This window comes from Ochotona curzoniae, unplaced genomic scaffold (assembly GCF_017591425.1).
Source record: "Ochotona curzoniae isolate NIBS_2020 unplaced genomic scaffold, NIBS_Ocur_1.0 contig_3622, whole genome shotgun sequence".
In the NCBI taxonomy this organism is placed as follows: Eukaryota; Metazoa; Chordata; class Mammalia; order Lagomorpha; family Ochotonidae; genus Ochotona; species Ochotona curzoniae.
In genome coordinates, this window is record NW_024465926.1 from 21,303,347 (window position 1) to 21,322,793 (window position 19,447).

Genomic DNA, 19,447 nt, shown 5'->3' on the forward strand with positions numbered 1-19,447 from the left:
GTTGGTTTTATCTACAAAACTCACCAGAGGGTTGGTGAGAGCCCAGTTTGGCTCCTTTGCAGGGAATTTGGAAGGGCTGTGTATATCCAGAGACAAGGTTCCTGGTCTTCCTCTTTGGGCTCTGTCCTCCAGCACCAGTGTTGGAAGTCAGGTGACAGCTGTAGTGCAGGTTTGCCTCCTTCTGCCCGGAATGAGGCCGCTGGTGGGAGTGGCATGGGGAGAGGCGTGGCCTGGAGAGCTGGTGCCCTTCAGACCCCTGTGCTCCACACTCAAAAAGCTGCTGGAACTTGGCCTTCAGCAGTGAAAACCAGAATGGTGTCTGCTTCATCCCCTGGAGTACTTACTCCTGACACCTTGCTTGCCCAGGTCCCGTTTCTAAAGCTTTGCTTTCCTAGTGCAGCACTGACCAAGGAGTGCCTCTGACCCCACCCCCGGATGCCCAAGGGCTCAGGCAGAGAACACCCACTGTGGGGATCACCCATCTTCAACGCTGGAGCTCCTGGTTCTGGTAGCAGTGGCATTCTATACTAGCAGATTGGGGTTAGGCTATCCCCCCACTCCCAGCTCCCCAAACCTCAAACCAGATCAGCCAAGGGTGAGGAGGAGTTGGAAGAAGCCCACTGGCAGCAGACAAGGACTCTAGCCCTGTCCTGCCCTTCCCTGCCCTCCCCCGTCCCCTTCTGCCTGGCCCTGAGCAGCAGGCAGCGGGAGGATTCGCAGCTCTCAGCAGGTGCACACCCCTCCCGCCTCCTGTGGGTGCTGCCACCCAGAGACCAGGCTGTGAAGGCAGAGGGGAGACGGAGGCTTACAGACAAACATTCTCTTTATTGAGCGACACAGGGATTTCCATTGTCAGAGAAGTAGACTGGCAGTGTGGAAGATAGCACAGAAACCTCACCGATTGGGAATAGAAAGGCTTAGAAAGACCCGTGGGCTGTTTTTTCTCTTTTTTTTTTTCTTTTTTTCAAGTTTTTTTTTTCCTGTATTTTTAATTGTGTGTGTGTGTGTGTGTGTGTATTGTATCTTCTTGCCTCCTCTTTATTTGAAATGGCTGTGACTGGTCTTCAGCAAATATGAAGTCTGAAAAGTGAACCCATGGACAGGTATGCGGGCTGGGTCCGAGTCAGTAGAAATGACATAGGGACTGCTCATGAAAATGGTGGCTTTAATGTAAACACTACATTCCATCTTTTTTTTTTTTTAATTTTTCCCCCATTTGGTGATATTTAAAAATTATCTTCTTGTTCTTTTTAACTGCAACACAAACATCCCCACATGAGAAAGAGCAAACGCAGGTCACTGAAAGGAAGGAGAAGCTCGTGGGGGGAGGGTGCGGGGAAGAGTTGTGGGGGAGGGCTGTGACTGGGGGGGGGCAAAGTCTGAAGCGGCAAAGGAAAACCGGACCGCGGCACAGGTGGGGCATGGTGCTCAGCAGGACAGAAACACGGGAACAAAGTCGCCAAGGGCGTTTGTAGAGGGGGCATGGGAAGGCTGGGGTGGAGGGCTGCCCTTCACGTGAGATTTTTTTTTTTTGGCAGCTACTGGCCAGTGAGAGCTGTGCTTTTTCTCTACAAACCTGCAGGAAGCGTGGGGTTGGAGCCGCCAGCCGCCAGCCAAGCCGGATTCCTGCCAGGCAGCGACGAGGCCTGTGGCCTGAACCTGGCCGGCCCCAGGGACCACTCTGCAGGTGCACTGTGGGCCCTGCCTTGACGCGGGAAGGGACAGGTGTGGGTGCAGATGCGCATGTGGATTTCAAAAGGAAAAAAAGGAAATATGCATGAAATGGTAATATTTTCCTTTTTTTTATGCTACAAAGCACATGATAAGTGTTACTTTTGTTTGTTTTTCCTTTCAAATTCTAAATGTAAAGACTCAACTAAAACCAGATTCTACAGCATTCTACAGAAATACACAGCCGTCAGTCACTCTGGGGTCGGGGTGAGACGGGGGGCTTGATACAGAAAGGCTGTGTGTCTTACAAAGGCCAAAAGGTCATGCTACCAGGAGATCAACGTCAACAGCACAGAGTCCGGGAAGCAGTCTGCAGAGAGAGAGACAAGGGGGCCGTCTGACCGTTGTCCGTGTGCAAACCGACCAACCAACCAAAACACCGAACCGCACTCTCCCTGTGGCTGAGCGAGGGCAGGGTGAGCACAGGGCAGCACCCGTGCCCAGGCCCCTTGGGGTGCCCCAGCTCTGGGATCCTGGGGCTGGCCCTTCCCTCCTGCCCACATGCCCTGGGAGGGTGGCGCTGCCTCCCCCTGCCACCTCAGGAGGGGAAAACCCACGCCTCCCTGTTGTCCGGTCTGGCCTCCATCACGAGAATAAAGAAAACTCAGGAGACAGTGGGTGGATTGCAGCACAGGCTTCTTCTAAATCATCTAGATCATCAACCAGCGCCACTCCCCAAGAGAAAGAGAGAGGGAGTGTGTCCTGGAACCTTTCTGCTGCTTGGGGACACAGGGCACAGGGGCTGAGGACATCGGCCATTTCTGAAAGGGGTTGTGGAGTATGCATGGGAGCGACACAGAACTGGGAGTGCACCAAGAGCCAGGCAGCCAAGGCCAGCCTGTCCCTGTCCTCGCCCTGCTCCCTGGAAGGGGTGCTAGGGGCTAGACCCCGGAGCATGTCTGTCTCAAGGACGGCCTCCTAGTCTAGGCCCCATCACGGTGAGGGAGTGGGTGTCCCAGGGAGAAGCTCCGGGTGCTGCGGGAGGGTGGTCAGTCCTGTCCGCGTTCTTTCTAGTACAAATTGAGAAGCTGTTTAACAGGGATTGTGTGAATGAGTGTGTGGGTGTGTGGTTACGCCTCTGCAATGCTTATTAACCAACTTGCATCTGTGAGTGGGGGGGCGTGTGTGTGTGCACGCAAGCGGTTCTGTGATTGCTGGGATCATTACCAAATAGGTTGCTATACAGGACAAGAGGTCAGTACAAGCCGCAGCCCCGGAGGTTGTTGGCAATGATGATGTCGGTGACGGCGTCGAATACAACCTGGATGTTATTCGTGTCTGTGGCACAAGTCATGTGACAGTAGATTTCCTTGTTGGGTGAGCGGTTTTTGCTTTCAAATTGTGCTTGGATGTAGGCAGCTGCATCTTCATAGGTATTGGGGCCTGCAACGAGACAGAGGAGTGGGACACGTCCTGTGAGCGCTGCAGGCACCTGGGGCTGAGGACCCAGGGCTGACAAGTAGGTGGTGGACAGTGTAGGGAACAGTCAGGAGGAAGGCGTGAATTGCTGGACATTCCTTCTCCAGGGCGGAGCCACATTTTAAGTGGAAAAGGGGGGGGCGTGTTGTGGTATAGCATGTTAGGCCTCCACCTGTGATGCTGGCTTCTTATATGGGTGCAAGTATGTGTTCAGGCTGCTCCCACTTCAGATCCAGCTCATTACTAATGGCCTAGGCCCCTGCACCCACATGGGAGCCCCAAGTGGTGCCCCTGGCTGTTGCGGCTATCTGGGTGTGAACCAGCAAATCAAAGATCTTTCTGTCACTCTAGCTTTCAAATAAGCAAACAAAAAAAGAATTGTAGAAGTCTTAGCCATTTGTCTGAGCTTTGATTTTTCTTTCCCTCTGCTTTTCCATTGCACTTTCCCAAGAGCCTAGGGAAGGCTCCAGCCAGACTTGGCCCCTGGTTTCTGGATGAGCAGGCCGAGGCACCTCCCTGTGGTCTAAACTGATCCTGCTGGTTCTAAGAAACAAAGACCTCATGGGGATTCTGGCTGGTGGCAACCCTGTCAGGTGTCCCAGGGCCCAGTGAGCACCTGTTCCCTCAGCCAGAGGTCACTTGGTGAGGTCAGGGGCCTTTCTATTTGGGTGAAGGGCCAGGATGTGGAATGTTGATGGGGCTATCAGTGTGTGTGACACCAACCAGGCCTCCCATGGCCCCTGCCAGTTCCTTGAGGCTCGCAGTCTCCCCTGATTCTGGCTGCGGTTGGGTGGGACAGATGTCAGGGCAGTGCTGCCATCAGCTATAACCCCCACACACCGAAGTGCAGGATGGCCCAACACCTGGAAGGCACCCCATTTCCTCTGCACTGCCAGAACCTGAGATGATGTGACTCTTGATGTGTTGGGCCATCCCTTCCTCTGCTCATGTGGCCCCATGAAAGGTCCCGGTTTGGGCTGCTGGAACGCGCCTGCACCATGAAGCCCCTTTCCTCTCCAGATAGGGCGACTGAGGTACTGGCCTCCAGGCCAATGAGGAGCCAGTGTGAGGGCTAAGGAGAGGGGTGTGGCATTCCTTGGGGGAGGGGAGGACAGGCCATTGGCTAGGCTGTCAGAGATGGGACAGTGGTTGAGGCAGATCCTATCCAGGAGCTTCCTGTCCAGAGAGCTGAAATAGAAGACAACATGGTACAACGTGCCTGCAGGGTCCTTCCCCAGCCCAGCCCAGCCCCGTGGCGACACACATGCTCCCTTACTCAGTCCCTCCCCTTCTACTTGCTCTGCGATCTCCACAGGCCTGCACCCGATGGACCACTACAAGGGTGACTACATACAATTTATGTTAACCCGGACCCTCTAAAGGCCCCAGGGAGCTGAGATGGCCTGATTCAGACAGACTGTCCCTGGGAGTCTAAGGCCCACTCTGTGCAGCATGAAGAGGGCACCTCCTCGGGTCACATCCCAACTCAAGTTCAGGGCTACACTGCTGAGGCAGGACCCTGGGGGTGGGCCCCCATGAGCGAGGTTGCTTGGCCCCTTCCTGTCACCACAGTGCTTGGGGGTGGGGATTGGGAGGGCCCTGCTGGGACTGGGAATGGTCAGTGGGCATGGGTTGCAGCTGGGCACTGCCCACAGCTAGGGCCTTCCTCAGCCATGGGATAGGTCAGTGGGCCTGTGCTGTCCACCTGTGCTCCTCTGTACCTGCTCCATGGTCAGTCCCCCTTCTGAAGTCTCTACTCTCTGATGAACACAAATGACAGGGACTGAGCACCCACCTCTCCAGAAACAAGGCTTCTTGCCCAAGCTGCTGGAGGTCTGGCTCCAGAGGCTGTTGTAGTGCCTACTGAGGACCTGGCTCCTGCTGTTGAATCACCAGATGGGTTGAGGCCCCACATTCTCTCTGCACCGGGACATGGGCAGCACGATGCAGCAGGACAGAGTCTGGCTTGGAGCTAAGCCAGTGAAGGAGTTTCTTCACGTGACTCTTCCCAGCAGCAGAGAAGGGTAGGGGGGCCTGTGGCCACCTGTTCTGCACTTTGGTTGCCTTCTGGTTGGCCCTGGGAACATGTGTGGCCCTGGGACCTGACGCTGTGCCATTGTGCTACTCCAGGGCTGTCAGTGATGTGCTCCGGGATGAACCCACCTGTGCCTTCACCTGTAGGCAGTGCAGGACTCACCCCTCCACTGCAAGGTGCTGGCCCTCTTCTCAGCACACAAAGGGACCCCTGTCCCAGGTGCTCCCAAGAGCTCTCAAGGCCCCAGAGGAATAGGGCTGTGGCCTTCCACAGCTTGTCACACAGTGGCCACCTTCCCTCCTGGCTGGATCAGAGAAGAGCCCCCAACAAAGACAGAAGGGAGGGAGGTGAGGATAGAAGAGGCTTGCAGTAGATAGGAGTGGTTTGATCTGGGGAAACAGCCAAGGGGCATGCAGAGAGAGGGCATGCAGGATGGGACTGGTGGAGGGAGGAACAGGCAGAATGGTGGTGCTGGTATAGGTTACGGGCAGGAATAGGCTGCTGGGCCAGGCCTGAGCTGTCTGCACACAGAGGCAAGCAAAGTGGTAGAGCAAGCAGGTGCAGGCTCAAATGCAGCCCAGGCCCCACTTGTGGGCCTTGTCGCCACATTTCTAATTGCACGCAAAGTGCGTTTCAGCAGCAGCTGTGGGAGGGGTGAGGGGAGGCTCCCTGCTGGGTCAGGGCGCTGTTTGAAGAAAAAGGAAGGGGACTCCTGTGATCCTGTCCTGCCCATGATCCCTGCCCTCACCACTCTGAGGTCAATGGCTCTGGTGGGGCGCTCCTGCCCACCATGCTAAGGGCTGGCTCCCAGGAAGGGCTCCTGTGTTGGCCCAGGCAGTGGCGGATGAGCAGCCAGGTCCCTGAGCCCACAGGCCATGGGGTTCCTGTTTGCGCCCTCTGGAGGAGACCATGGTCCCTGTCAGGGGTGGGGCCTCCTGCAGCATCGGGCTACCGTGACACCCACCTGTGTACTCAGGAAAGCAGATGGTCAAAGGTGACTTCTTAATCTTCTCTCCAAAGAGATCTTTCTTGTTGAGGAAGAGAATGATGGAGGTATCGATGAAGAACTTGTTGTTGCAGATGGAGTCGAAGAGCATAAGAGACTCGTGCATGCGGTTCTGTAGCCCCAGGCACGGAGGGAGGGAGAGCAAGACAGACAGTAGGTCAGGGGAGAGACACAGAGACCGGGAAAGAGAAAGAGAGAGTTAGGTGTGAGACAGCAAGGACCAGGCTATTCAGCAGTCAGCAGCTCCTGCAGGGGTGGCTCCTGGGCCCCAGCCCCAGGCTCCTCCAGAGGCTGATGGCTGAGCACGGCGGGTGGGGGTCAGGGAGAGCTGCCACATAGCATCTCAGAACACCTCAGGGTCCATGGCTGAGACCAAGCAGGGAACAGAGCCTGGCCCCCTGGGGCAGAATAACTGGCCGTGAGAGGGCTCCTCCTGTGTGTGAGGTGTGCACGCACGCGTTTGTGTACATGTGCCTCCATGCATGGTAGTGGTGGTGCTGGAGCTGCAAAGCTGAGCTGGGTTTGGGGTCTTCCTGTCACCTGGGCCCAAGGTGCGGAGTGGGGAGCTTCATCTGGGAGTGGTCTGAGGGAAGCCACACCAGGTCCTGACTGATCTGTGCTACTCTCGGGGGAGAGGATAGGAGGCAACGCATTAACTTGTCACCTATTCCTGGCTATGCAGAGGGGTGGTCGCCTCTGGGAACTAGCTGCCAGAGCAAGTGAGAGAAGTAGTGGCCACTTATTTTCCCTAAGAGCCCTGCCCAAGCCTTGGGAACTTGTCTGAATCCCCAGCCTGGTGGTAACTCAGTGGAAGCAGACAGAAACGAGTAAATAGGGAAGAGAAGCGTCAGTGTGTGTGCTCTTGGGACTCACTTCCTGGGAGATAAACTCATCTTGCTCAGCTAGCAGGAGCCAGGGGAAATGTTGCCATGAGTGCTACAGCCTTTCCTTCTGTCCAAAGGAAGATGGTAAGGTGACCACCAGTGGCTACTGAGATAGCTCTGGGCCAGCGCTGAGCCCAGTTCTCTACCTCTCTGTGTCACTGTCTTTTGAAGAACACTGAAGTGATCCCAAAAGGACCCCAAGATGCAGAAACTTGTGCCTGGCTCTGGGCCAGCTCTAGAACAAAGGCAATAGGTTTCTGCAGGCCATGTCAGCAACCTGTGGCCTTTCAAAAAACCCCAATCAGGTGCCAGGGATGGCTGAAGGTGCTGTGTGGCTTCTATTTTTATTTTATGATGCAGTTTGTTAGGCTCTGGGATTTCCCTCTGCCCACCCTCCCACCCTCCCCCCCTGGTTGCCCTTTTATTATTACAAAGTGTAGTCCTTTATGAACAGTCGTAAGTCCATCGTTCCGCTAGTTAACGGTATCCTGACATTACAGGTATGGATAATGACAGAGTCTAGTATCTCATTGTTACAGGAGTCCATCCTTGATTCAGGCGTGGAGATGCACATTGCATTGTATCCTCACCTCTGGACATGACAGTCTCTGTTACACTTTTACTAAACATCCCTTAAGTAAAAAGCCAGAAAACAAAACCCACAATAGGAAGAATAGTAAATTTACAGCAACATCAAGTTAAATGACATGTTACAGAATGAACAACGTGTCACTAAAGTGATGAAAAAGAAAATAAAAAACCTTCCTGAAGAAAATGATGCTACTGCATGACCCACGTGGCACTGAAGAAGACAACAAAAACAAAATATCAAAACTCATGAGATGTAGCCAAACAGTATTGAAACGGATACTTATAACATCAGGTACTTACAAACATTTGAGATGTCTCAAATAGATGATCTAATAATGCCTCTCAAGGACTTATTAAAAAGGAAATGAGCAGGAAGCATGAAATGATAGCAATTACCACAAAAATAAATGGAATTGAAGTTAAAAAACTACTACTTGCAACACACAAGGGCCATTTTTTAAGACAAGCAAAACGAACATCTAGCCATACCAGTAAAGAACAGCATGAGAGAAGAATCAATTAAGATTAGAGATGCAAAAGAAATGACTCCAATTTCCTGCTCTTTACATGGATCGTGATACTACTGGTACAGGCGATGGTAAAAGGTCTAATACTTTTTTGTCTACTTTTATCCCATATCGGAGATGCATTCTTTTGATTTTGATTCCTGGTACTCTGGTCTCTATTACTTCCTTTGTTTGTGGGATAATTTGTGTGTTTACTTCCCTTTTTTGGTCTGTTTTGGATTTTTGTGCATCCTCTATTCTGGGCCCTGGCCCCTCCTGCTTATTAGCTGCAGGAAGCTGGTAGAAGGGACGGTGAAGGGAATGCAGACCACGGGAATGGTCCTGCTGTACCCCTGCCATCCATGGCCAATGGTGGCCTTCAATTCCATCCAATGACTTTAGCAAACTCACATCATCTCCTTCCTGGAACTACTGCCCTCAACCAGCAGACTTCCTTCTCAAGCCCTCAGAAACTCTTCCTGGCCCTTTGCAATCTCCCACCCAAGAACTGTCTGTCCTAGGCCACACTGTCAGAGACGCACAAGAACAGGCTTGGGGGGGCATGGGCTCACTGGACTACCTAGTGGGGGCTGGCTGGCAGTGAGACACTGAGACCGCAAGGAGTCAATGGGGAAAAGGCTCCTGGTACAACAGAGGCACTGCATCCCACAGCTGCTCAACAAGGAGCTAGAATGTCCAGCCAGAAAGCTCCAGGTTTCACTGCACCTGGGTCCAGCACTGCTATGGTGCAGGCACTGGCACATGTGGTAGAACATGTAGCCTGGGCACATCATGGGTGAACCCTCCTCACACACACTCCTGTTTCCTGCAAGAATCGCAGGAGAGCCTGGCTTCTGCTCTCCGTGAGCTCACTGTCTAGGCACACACATCAATGGGTCTGTGGTCACGGGCACAGCACAGAGCACAGAAGGAGGCCAGGGGAGCAGAGGACAAATTGTCAGAGCTGCTTTTCCAGGGCTAGGGCCTCGGGGCGGGCAGTGATCCCTGGAGACTTAGGGAGGGATGCGAGGAAGGAGCTGCTGTGAAATGTGTGTATGTGGGGTGGGGACCGTGAGCCCAGGCCCCCAGACCTCTTCCATGCCCCCGAGGTTTGCCTCCTAGCACACTGCACAGATCGGGACTCACTGCCTGATTTGAGACTACAGCTGTCCCCCAACCAAGCCCCCCAGGAGGAAACAGGCAGCAAAGAACATCCAAGACGGCGGAGTTAGCATTGAAAAGAAGGCGGGGGTCACAGCCAGCCTACAGCCAGTCACTCTGTCACTGTTGCCTTCCCACAGAGCCACAGGGAACCCCCCTGGATTGTCTCCCCCATCTGCCATCTGCTCAGGCTGCTGGGATGGTGGTGCCAGTGCATTGCCCGGAGTACGTCAAGGCCAGCATCAATTGTGCTGGGGGACAGATCTGCCTCCTGCCTCTCCAAGCCTGAGAGCTAGGATGGCGGCTTTGCCTGCAAGATGGTGCTCATCCTCCAGGCTGCCCATGAGTGCAGGTCATGAGCATGCCCCATGGCGCAGTCTCCTTTGGCACTGACACAACACATCACACTCACGCTAGAAACGGCTGGTACTTTTTATTAATAGTAGGTGACTAATAAACACATTATGGTAGCCAATAAATTATTACAATTACTAGAGATTTATTAAACCAACAAGTCACTCTCTTACAAAATGAGTTAATACAAGGTGGGTGGCAGCAGCAGGGTTTGGGAGGTGAGGCCACTGCATCTAAGAGGAGGGAGTGGGTTACCCAAGCCCACCTGTGCCCATGCTCAGGCAGGAGGGCAGAGAGGCCGCAGGTGAGTGGGAATGGCGTGGGGCACGTCAGAAGCAGCAGGTGTAGAGCAGACCAAGAGCGGAAGGTGGGAGGGCAGCAGAGGCCATGAGGAGTGGGCTGGGGCTGCTGGCCAGGGTATATGTAGGCTGCTGCTGCTGCTGGGCCTGGGGGCGAGTGCTTCCCTTCTGGGGACAGCTCCTCTCTCTCTGGCTGACAGGGTCTGAAGCTGCAGACTGGAGATTCTTTCTGCCTTAAACAAGCTGTCCCTTCCCTGCCAAAAGCCTGGCTGGGACCTCCTTCCCTGGCTGGACTGGAGTTTGTGTGGTTCAGGACTCTTCTTGCTGAAGCGGTGGCGGCTCTGCCATTCGCCTTCCAGCAGCAGTTCATGCCCAGGCCCTGTGTCCCAGGCTGCTAGGACCCCACTTTCTGTGGGCCCTGGCCTTACATGGGGAGTGGGGGCTCCCTGCAAGTTGCTTGCCTTTGGTTCAGGCCTGTGCCCAGGTCTTGAGTCCTGAGACCTGCCAAGCTGTGCCTGAAAGCCCAGGGAAGAGCAGAGGGTCCCACAGGGCTTGTTAGACCACCCTCCCGGGCTGTGTTGGGCTTACCCGCCAAGAGGGCTGAGGAGCAACAGGTGGGCAGGACACAGGCTAGAGATAAGGGCAAGCTCAGAGTCAGCTGCTGGGTGGGGGCGGGTGCCATGCCTCTGCTGCAGGGCTCTGGAGGGTAGATAGGAAGGGCCTGGGTGACTTTGAAATCCACAGGCCATCTGGTTATGGGGTAGAGGAGGCACCTGATGCCCAGGGCAGCACTTGCAGGGCAGGGTGGTCCCAGTTTCTAACAGTGGTGGGAGCCTGCATGCAGGAAGGGGGTTGGGTGGCAGGGCTGCCTCTCCAGTCTTCTGAATGGGCTCTGCCCACCACCACTACAGGCTCTTGAGCTCTACTATGGCCAGCTGGGGAGAAGGGACAGTGGGACAGTGGGCCGTGAAAGTTTCCGTGGAAGGTGTTCCCAGGGCCACAATGCCAAGGCTGCTGATGAGGGGCTGGGATTGTGCTTTCTGCTTGGGCTAGGCAGACTCCTTGGGTAGGGTTCTCACAGAGGCCCTTGCTGGGTTCCTGGTACTCTGCCCCTCCAGCTGGGCCAGAGGTCCTGTGAGTTCTTCATCAGTATGGGTTCTGGCAGTCGGTGCAAGGCACGCACTGGTCCACAGGCAGCTGTGTGGCAGTGCAGTTTTCACGGATTTGGCAAAGCTGCCTTTGGTCCCCTGGAGACTCACACAAGGCTTCTAGATGAGATGTCCAACCACATCTGGTCCCTTATAGCATCTCCCCTGCCCACTCCCATCCCGGCCACATACATCCTCGACGGAGCCAGAACTCAGTCACCCTCAGCCGTTCACCTGATCACCCATGCCCCCAAGCTATGGTACAGTGCTATGGTACAGGATGTGGAGGGGGGAACATGATGTACAGGAGTCCCCTGTACATCATAAGAGCAGCACAAGAAACAGAGCAAGAAGAGGCGCCAGGAAGACCCTGCCTTGACACCTCCCAATGCTATAGGACAGGAAGGGCTACCTTCAGGCTGCCTCCAGTCCTGTGCTCTGGCCAAGGTGGAGGGTGAGCCCTAGGCTGCAGGACTAATGCTTTCCACCTCAAGGATGATGGCTTTGGAGGCGGAGGCTTGGGCAGCACCCCTGTCATTGGAATCTGGGGTTGCTGCTTGTGGCCAAGCTTGAGGCAAAACTGACCACACTTGGGGGTTCCCCTCAGCCATGTCCTGGCATCTGGTGAGAGATCTGTAACACGACGGCGTTGAAACGAATGCAAGCAGACCTGGGCTCATGGGGTAGCTTCCAAAGCCTGTCTGCCAGGCAGGCCAGGGAGGTACCCACCATCCCTGCCCCAGGTCTCCCTGGCCACTTAGAGTACTAGGCCTATGGGAACCAACAAGAGTCACCAAGGAAGCCATTCTGTTTCCTTCTGCCAAGAGACCTGCATGGTGAAGTCCACTCCAAGAGTTCATAGGACACCCTGAGTGGGGTGGGGTACCAGTTGGAGCAGCCCCACCCAACTCATACCTCAGATCACTGGTCACTTCCTACCAGTTGCTCCTGGGGCTTCTTCATTTCCTCACTCCAAGCTGGGGTGGAACAGGCACACTGGTCATAGGGGCCTGGTCCACCCCTTCCTGGGGACACTATAGAAGCCCAGGCCAAAGGCCTCTGTCTGCCCCTGCAGTTCTGAGTTGGCAAATGGGAAAGGAAAAGTACCCCTGGATGACTGAAGAAAGGTGGGTTTCTCCCAGACACTGCCATGCAGCACACAGGTTTGGCCTCACCCTCGCTCCCCTCCCCAGCTTCTGTCCAGGTGTGCTGCTTGACCTCTCCTGCCACCTGCCTTTGCACTGAGGCTGTCTGAGAAGTGTTTCCAGGCCTGGGAAGTGTTGGGGTTGGGGAACTGCAGAAGGTCCAAGAGCGAGGGTTGGCGGCGGGGGGGGGGGAGGCATTCCTAAGGCCTGTGCCCTTCGAGGGCAACTGAAGACCCCAGTAGGTTGTCCTAGCCCCACCCGGCTTTGGATGGTAGAGCTGCCCTTGACCACAGAACAAGGAGACGGCTTTGAGAGACGGCGCCTACCACCTGCCTCCCACCTACCAGCACCTGCCGCAGGGCCGTCCCGGCTACCTGCAGAAGCCCAGACAGCAGGAAGAGAACCCAGCTCTGCAGGTGTGAGTCATCGAGCGCAAGGAAAGGTCCACCCTGGGCCCAAGAGCAGCCTCCCGCCCCTCGCCCCTACTGAGACGGAGCAGAGGCTGGAGCCTGCGCATAGGTACCCTGCCTGAGGTGTGAGGCTCCTTGCACCTGGCCCAGCTCTTGTTACCACACAACGCAATGCTGCTGGAGAGCAGAGGTCAGGGCAGCCCCCTCCCCCAGTGGGGGCCTCTGGGGCCTTTTTCCTCCAGTGCACAGAGTGGTCTGAGAGGTGACAGAGGACGGGTCCGGGGAGGGGCCAGGTGATGGGCTGGGTGGGATGGCTGCGGCTCAGTAGAGTCCGCAGCCCCGCAGGTTTTTGGCGATGATGACGTCCGTCACGGCATCAAAGACAAACTGGATGTTGTTGGTGTCCGTGGCGCAGGTGACGTGGGTGTAGATCTCCTTGTGAGCTGACTTGTTCTTGCTCTTGTACTGGGCCTGGATGTAAGCCACGGCTTCTGTGAAGGCGCTGGGGCCTGTGGGGGCAAACAGGTAGGGAGGGGGTAAGGTGAGGTGAGGCACCTGCGGGGCCTGGCTAGAGTGTCTGCCAGGCCCTGGGTTGGGGACCAGACACTCGGGGCCTCTGCTGGACAACCAGGAAGGACACAGCTGATGGGGAAACCTGAGAACTGAGTGCCAGCAGCAGTGGCCAGGATAATGCAGCCCATGGGCGGGTCCAGCATAGACATCGTGAAAGAAGCAAGGTCTCAGGCCTTTTGGCGCCTTGTCTGTGTTAACCTCATGAAATGCTTGTCTTCTGCTTCTATGCAGGCCTGCCTACTGCAGCTGCAGACTCCCATCTTGCCACACTCCATGTGCAGAGATGTTCACCAGCATGTGCTCACACAGGTCCCTTGCCAATCTATGAGCTGCAGAGCTGGCACACATCACCTCCCATGATGTCTGCCAGGCATTATCCCACTGTGGGGCCAGGTGGGATCATGGATCTGTGGTCTGCCTGACTTCAGGGAGGGCCTCGGCTCCTCCACGCTTCTCACCCCCTGGTTCCTTTGCTCTTGTCACATGCACTCTAAGACTCATGGCTCACTCACCTGCTGCCCGTGTACCACTAGGGTCTGTTCCTACATGACACCCAGGGAGACGGGTGTCTGGGAGTGAAACCATACAGGTCCCTGACTTTGCACTGAAGCCCCCACATCTTCCACTGGGTGGGCTCAGGGTGGGCAGGGCCGCACGGATCACCAAAGAGGGGGGCAAGTGGGGGCACTGGAGTAGGATGCTCAGCACAGAGCCTGAGGGTGTGGTTGGAGCAGGCCGCCAAGACTAACCAGAGGGCTGGAGGTAAGGGGGCCACAGGCTTGGCATGGCAGGCTCCCTCTGTTGGAGGTTCCCTCTTTTCCTGAGCAACCCTGATGATTGCCCCACTCTGCCTGCTTGTGCCCTTCAGGCCACAAGCCAGGTCAGACAGAGTGGCATCCCCAGACTGCCAATTATGGCTGCAGAGGAGGCTGGCTCATCCTGGAGTGCTGGCCTCATGGGACAACCAGTTCCTCTTGGGGAAGGGAGCAGGAATGGAAGCGCTAAGGTAGTTGGCCTCAAATCCACCTTGGGGAAGACGGAGCTAGAGCTCTCCTGGTGACCCACAGTCACCCAACTTTGTGCAGTCTGGGCTCACAGGCCGACCAGGCTGAGAATACCCTACCCCTCCTTCCACACACCTGTGGTCAGGCCCTGGCCTTCTGCGAAGACTTTGTGATCACTTGGGACTTTCCCTGCTGTAAGCCTGCTGTCATGCATCCAGGATGGCTCCCTCTTGGCCACCCACCGGCCTCTCAGTCAGGTAAATGCATGGCAGCATTGGTGGAGCTGTGTTCTTGGCCTCGCCAGTCTGGGCAATGAACGGAGTCCTGCTGTGTTTGAGGCTCTGCCACCACCAACAGGTCATTTGACCCTGCAGGCCTATCATGATCACAATGGCAATAGTTAAGGGCTAACAGTGGAGTAAGCTAGTAACAAGGTAAGGTCATAACACCTTCACAGCTACTGCTGGGCGGCAGGGCTGGGGTTGAGGCTGGGCTCATCACCCCTCCATAGTCTTGGTGCCCTACTTTATAGGCAATCTCAAGTTTGCAGAGGTCTGGGCTCAGCTTTGGGAGGCTGTGGTGGTCACAGAGCTTGTGAGCAGTGGAGCTGTGACCTCGGCCAGGAAGCCCCCCGTGCCACTCCTGGCCTCTCACTCTAGCATATTCCAGGGCAGCATGGTGAGCCCTTTTTTGAGCTGGATTCTTGGAAAGACTGCCTGCCTGCTCCGTTGGCGAGTCCTGTGGCCAGGAGGGGCTGTCCCCGGGCACGGGCTCTACCTGTGTACTCGGGAAAGCAGATGGTTAGCGGGGACTTCTTGATCTTCTCCTCAAATATGTCTTTCTTGTTCAGGAACAAGATGATGGACGTGTCTGTGAACCACTTGTTGTTGCAGATGCTGTCAAAAAGCTTCAGAGATTCGTGCATGCGGTTCTGCAACAGAGCGGAGAGGCGAGTGAGGGGCGGTGGCACGCAGGGCTCTGACCCCCCACGGATGCCAAGGACACAGCAGAACAAGCAGGGAAGGTCCATCAAGGTGGCCGAACACACCACCAGGGATGGAGACAGAAGGACCCACAAGGACAGACAGGACGTGGTCCCTGCTTCATCACATATGCAGGCAGGGTGGGGGGAGCAGGGCCAGGTGGGTCACTGCGTTGCTGCCCTCTTCCAGCCCCTTCCAAAGACAGCTGCCCCAGGGACAGGACGGTGAGGTCACTGAAGAGGCTCCAGTTCCGGGAGGGGGCATGCACCATGCATGCAGAGGGCAGGGCTGAGACCACCATCGACATGTCTATGCAGAATCGCAGGTCATGCAGATTTCTCTACCGGGGTATCATTTGGTTTTGCCAGCGAGGTTGGGAGGGAACACACATTCAGTTGAGAAACATTAACCAAGGACCCAAAAGATCCTCGAATTAATCTAGAGTTGGAAGCAGACACTGGGGGGACAGCATCTCGGGGGTGATCTTGCTGTGGCCTTGGTATAGCTGGGTGAATTGGTTGGATGGCAGGGCCACTCTCAGGCTCAGGCTTGGGGGACACTAGTTGTCAAGGCTGATTTCTTAGTACAGGGGCCAGAAGAAGCCCAAGAGGGACTACAGCCAGATTAAAACAGAGGCAGATCATGAGCCGAGACAAAGAGAGGGAAGAAACCCTGAGAAATGGGTTCAAGCCATCTCGGGCCAGGAAGCCCAGGTCTTCCCAGGCAGAGGGGGGCCTGTGCTGGCTCACAGAGGCCAAGGCCATCCTGGGACCAAGGACTATGTGGCCAGAGAGGGAAGACCCTGGGCAGACAGTATGGACCCAGCTCCAGGGCTTGGGAGGACTGTAGGGGTGGGGCTGGGTGGGCCAGCAGTCACAGCAAAGTCACCCAGCATGCCCTGAGAAGCAGCTGCTTTCAACTCGAAGGTGGTGAATTCTGCTGGAAGGAGGTGCTTCCGTACCTGCTGGGCTCGGAGGGTCTCTCCCCATCTGCTCATGCCTCAGGCCTTGGTTTGGCAAGGTTAGGCCCACGTAGGCGGTGATGGCGATAGTGGTGGTCAAGTTGTGGCCGCCTGAGGCCCAGCTGGGGGTGCTGAGAGCCGGTACGAGGACTGGATGAGGTCTTGGGCTCCCAGGGTGTGGCAGGCAGGGTGGCTGGGGTCCAGTAGGCAGCAGCCACTAGCCCTGGGGCCCTCCTGGCCAAGCTCCAGGAGGGAGCTGCCTCCCTGCACTTTGGCAGTGAGCAATCCCAACTCCTTCCCAGAGCAGAGAGGGAAGTACAGAGCTGATGGGATGAGGGAAGCTGAAGGGCTGGGTCACTGATGCCTATTGCTGGTCGCCCTGGGCATAGCTTCCTGGTCCTGTAACCTGTCCTGCAGCTCCAGCACAGAGAGGAGGAGTAGCAGATGCCTATGGGCAGGACCTCTTGTGGCTGTCAGTTCTGAGGTCCTCTTGACCACCTGCAGGGATGGTCTGTTCTCATTGCTGTTACAGAGGAGGAGGAGGGAAAGGGAGGCAACTGTTCGTGATTACTCAACTGGAGGGGAAGCAGACACTATGGGACAGTGTCTCGGGGTGATTGGTGCGAGACCCTGGACCAGCCGTGTCTCAGCCCTGAGCTGCCCGACTGCACACATGAGCCCTGGACACAGGTATTGCTTGGTTCTACCGTGATGGCATGGCTCTTGTTGCTACCACAGCAATGCGTCACTTCTGTGGGCTGTGGTCAAGTTGTAACCCAGTTCCCCTCCCTGGAGGGTCTATGGAAGCCAGCTTTGAGGCGGGTGGGACCCAGGAAGAGCTGATCACATGCTTTTACTTCCGCGACCCTCCTTATACCAAGCCCTTGTGGAAGGAGGGAGGAAGGAGGTGAGGGTGGCAGTGGTAAGCAGAGGAAAATGCAGAGGAAACCAGAGTGGAAATGCCTCAGAATAGAGGCACTGCTCAGTGTGCAGGTGGTGGCTGGCCTGGAGAGGAAGGGCAGATGGAGAAGGCTGCTACAGGATTAAATCTGGCCCCTCTTTCTGCCCCCACATTCCCCAGAGACCCTACCCAGATGTTCCTTTGTGTCTATACAATGTTCCAGAGCCAAGTAGCAGCCCAGTCTAATGACTGACGGGACAGCATGGAGGTTTAAGTTATTTGTGCACCTGACAGGCAGGCTTGGCCCAGAGGAGAGGCAGTGCTCCAGCGAGCAGGGCATCTCAGTCCTACCCCTGCAGCTCCTCCACTGTCTCTGAAGCCCAGGCTGAAGGCAGCATCACCTGCTGAGATCCCAGGGCAGCTGAGGGGTCGGTGAGCAGGGTTTCCATCTACACAGTCAACCCACTGAGCAGAACGACGTGCTGAGAGGTCGGTCACTGCGCACTGCTGGGACCCCAGTGTCCAATCCTTAGCAGTCCCCCACTCTGCCCTGGTCATGGGCAAGGGGTAAGCTGGTGTCTCTGACACCACTGCCAGCAGCAGACGCTGAGAATAACGGCGGCTGGAACTCCACTCGGGGCATGCCAGCACATGGTGCAGGTCCGAATCACCCACCTGGCTGGTGGCCAGGCCCCCATCTGCCACATGCCTCATCACTGTGTAGCCCTGCGAGACGGCAGCTCTGCCTCACCACGGTACTACACACGGCGGCTCACACCCACACCAAAGCCCATCCCATCTTGGCGGCAACCCCGTGGGAACAGCAGGGCCAGGACCGATGAGGACACTGAGAGTCAGAGAGACAAGAGAGGCCTGCAACACCCAGCATGGTGGCAGGCTCCAGCTCACACCCTCAGTGCTGACCCTGAGATGCTGTGGGCCAGAGGGTCTCGGCATGCTCCGGAAGGAAGGAGAAGCCAGATGCCAGGGCGTGGTCCCTGAGGATGTACACTCTCCTCACTCCAGCACCACTGGGTAGCCCCGGCTTTGTGTGGTGCGGCCCAGATTGGGGCTGCTCAGTGATCCATTCAAGCAACTACCGGCGACAAAACCATTACCAACGGCGCTACTTTGCCAGAAACAGTTCCAAGTGCCAGGTGTGTTACCTCTTCTACTGCCAACAGTGCCGCTGCTTCCCTCAACACACACACACACGCACGTGCACGCACGCACACACACAGGTGAGACTACCATTACCTCCCCTGCACAGGTGATCATGGCAAAAGCAAAAAGGGGGCTTCCTACACATGGCAGCTGGCTAGCAAGTGGCAGAACTGGGGTGAGCCTCACATGGGGGCCAGCCTCTCTCTCCAAATCCCTTGCTCATTAAGCCTGGTGAGATGCCCCAGGGTGAACATGGTGCCTACATGGCAGGTGGAGCCTGGTCTGAGACCCCAAAAGGGGCCCAGAGCCAAGTCTGTTACTCAGGTTACACTTTTGCCGCCACCCCTCACAGCCCACCAGCTCTGGCTAGTGTCCTGTGAGGGGGGTCAACACTGTGATGGCCACATGAGTTGTACCCTGCCATTGGCTTCACTGTGCTCTGGCTCCTGTGGCTACTCAGCTTACACAAGAGTGCCTACTGCCCAAGACTCAAGTTCTATAGAGGTGCTGGTGGTCAACATTAACTCTTAACCCACTTTGCTGCAATGGTACCATCAGGTGCTTGTCCTGGCAATGTAGTTCAAAGAACAAGCAGGCATGGCCTGCCCATGGTGACCCCCACTCACTGTAGCTCTCCAGACTCCAGAGCCACTGTGGGCAACTAAAGTCTGAGCACCTGTGGGGTGGGCCCGGGCTGTGGCTAGTTTTCTCAGTATGGCCTTGGGATGGGCTGCCGGCACATTCTTGCTGCCCTGTGTTCAGTGGGCCTGGGCCACTCACCGTGGTTTCATCTTCGTGGAGCACCTGGTCGTAGCCGCTGAGCGCGACGCAGAAGATGATGGCCGTGACGTCCTCAAAGCAGTGGATCCACTTCTTGCGTTCAGACCGCTGGCCCCCGACGTCAAACAGCCTGCCGGGAAGAAAGGGACAGTGGTGGGTGGCAGGGGCAGGGGCAATGGGGAAGCCTGGCAGTGAAGTTGGGAGTACACTCTGAGGGGAGGATGAGGGGGACACGTGCTGTATGCTTCCTGAGGGACTGGGCTCCAAGTGCTGATTGGTGGACTCTCTGTATCCATCCTGGCCTGGGGACAGCCCTCACTCTCCTGGGGGTCTCTCCCAAGACCAGCCTACACTCACATGTTGTGACTGCAAGACCTGTCCTGGCAGATGAA

The 19,447-nt window shown here is 56.1% G+C and overlaps 1 protein-coding gene across 2 annotated transcripts in view; it reads right to left on the reverse strand.

The window, feature by feature from the left end:
* Positions 1-1,704: 1,704 nt before the first annotated feature.
* GNAO1 (G protein subunit alpha o1) overlaps positions 1,705-19,447 on the reverse strand; it is a 153,858-nt gene continuing 136,115 nt past the window's right edge. Inside the window, exons 6-9 of one of the 2 annotated variants that reach the window (XM_040982685.1) lie at positions 19,056-19,185; positions 6,150-6,303; positions 2,899-3,114; positions 1,705-2,041 (exon numbers count right to left, since the gene is read on the reverse strand). In XM_040982685.1, coding sequence (XP_040838619.1) covers positions 2,927-3,114; positions 6,150-6,303; positions 19,056-19,185 — 472 coding nt within the window. In that variant the 3' untranslated portion in view covers positions 1,705-2,041; positions 2,899-2,926. Of the gene's footprint in view, positions 2,042-2,898; positions 3,115-6,149; positions 6,304-12,768; positions 13,199-15,043; positions 15,198-19,055; positions 19,186-19,447 lie in introns of those variants that run through there. The other variant, XM_040982684.1, reaches the window with a different exon arrangement.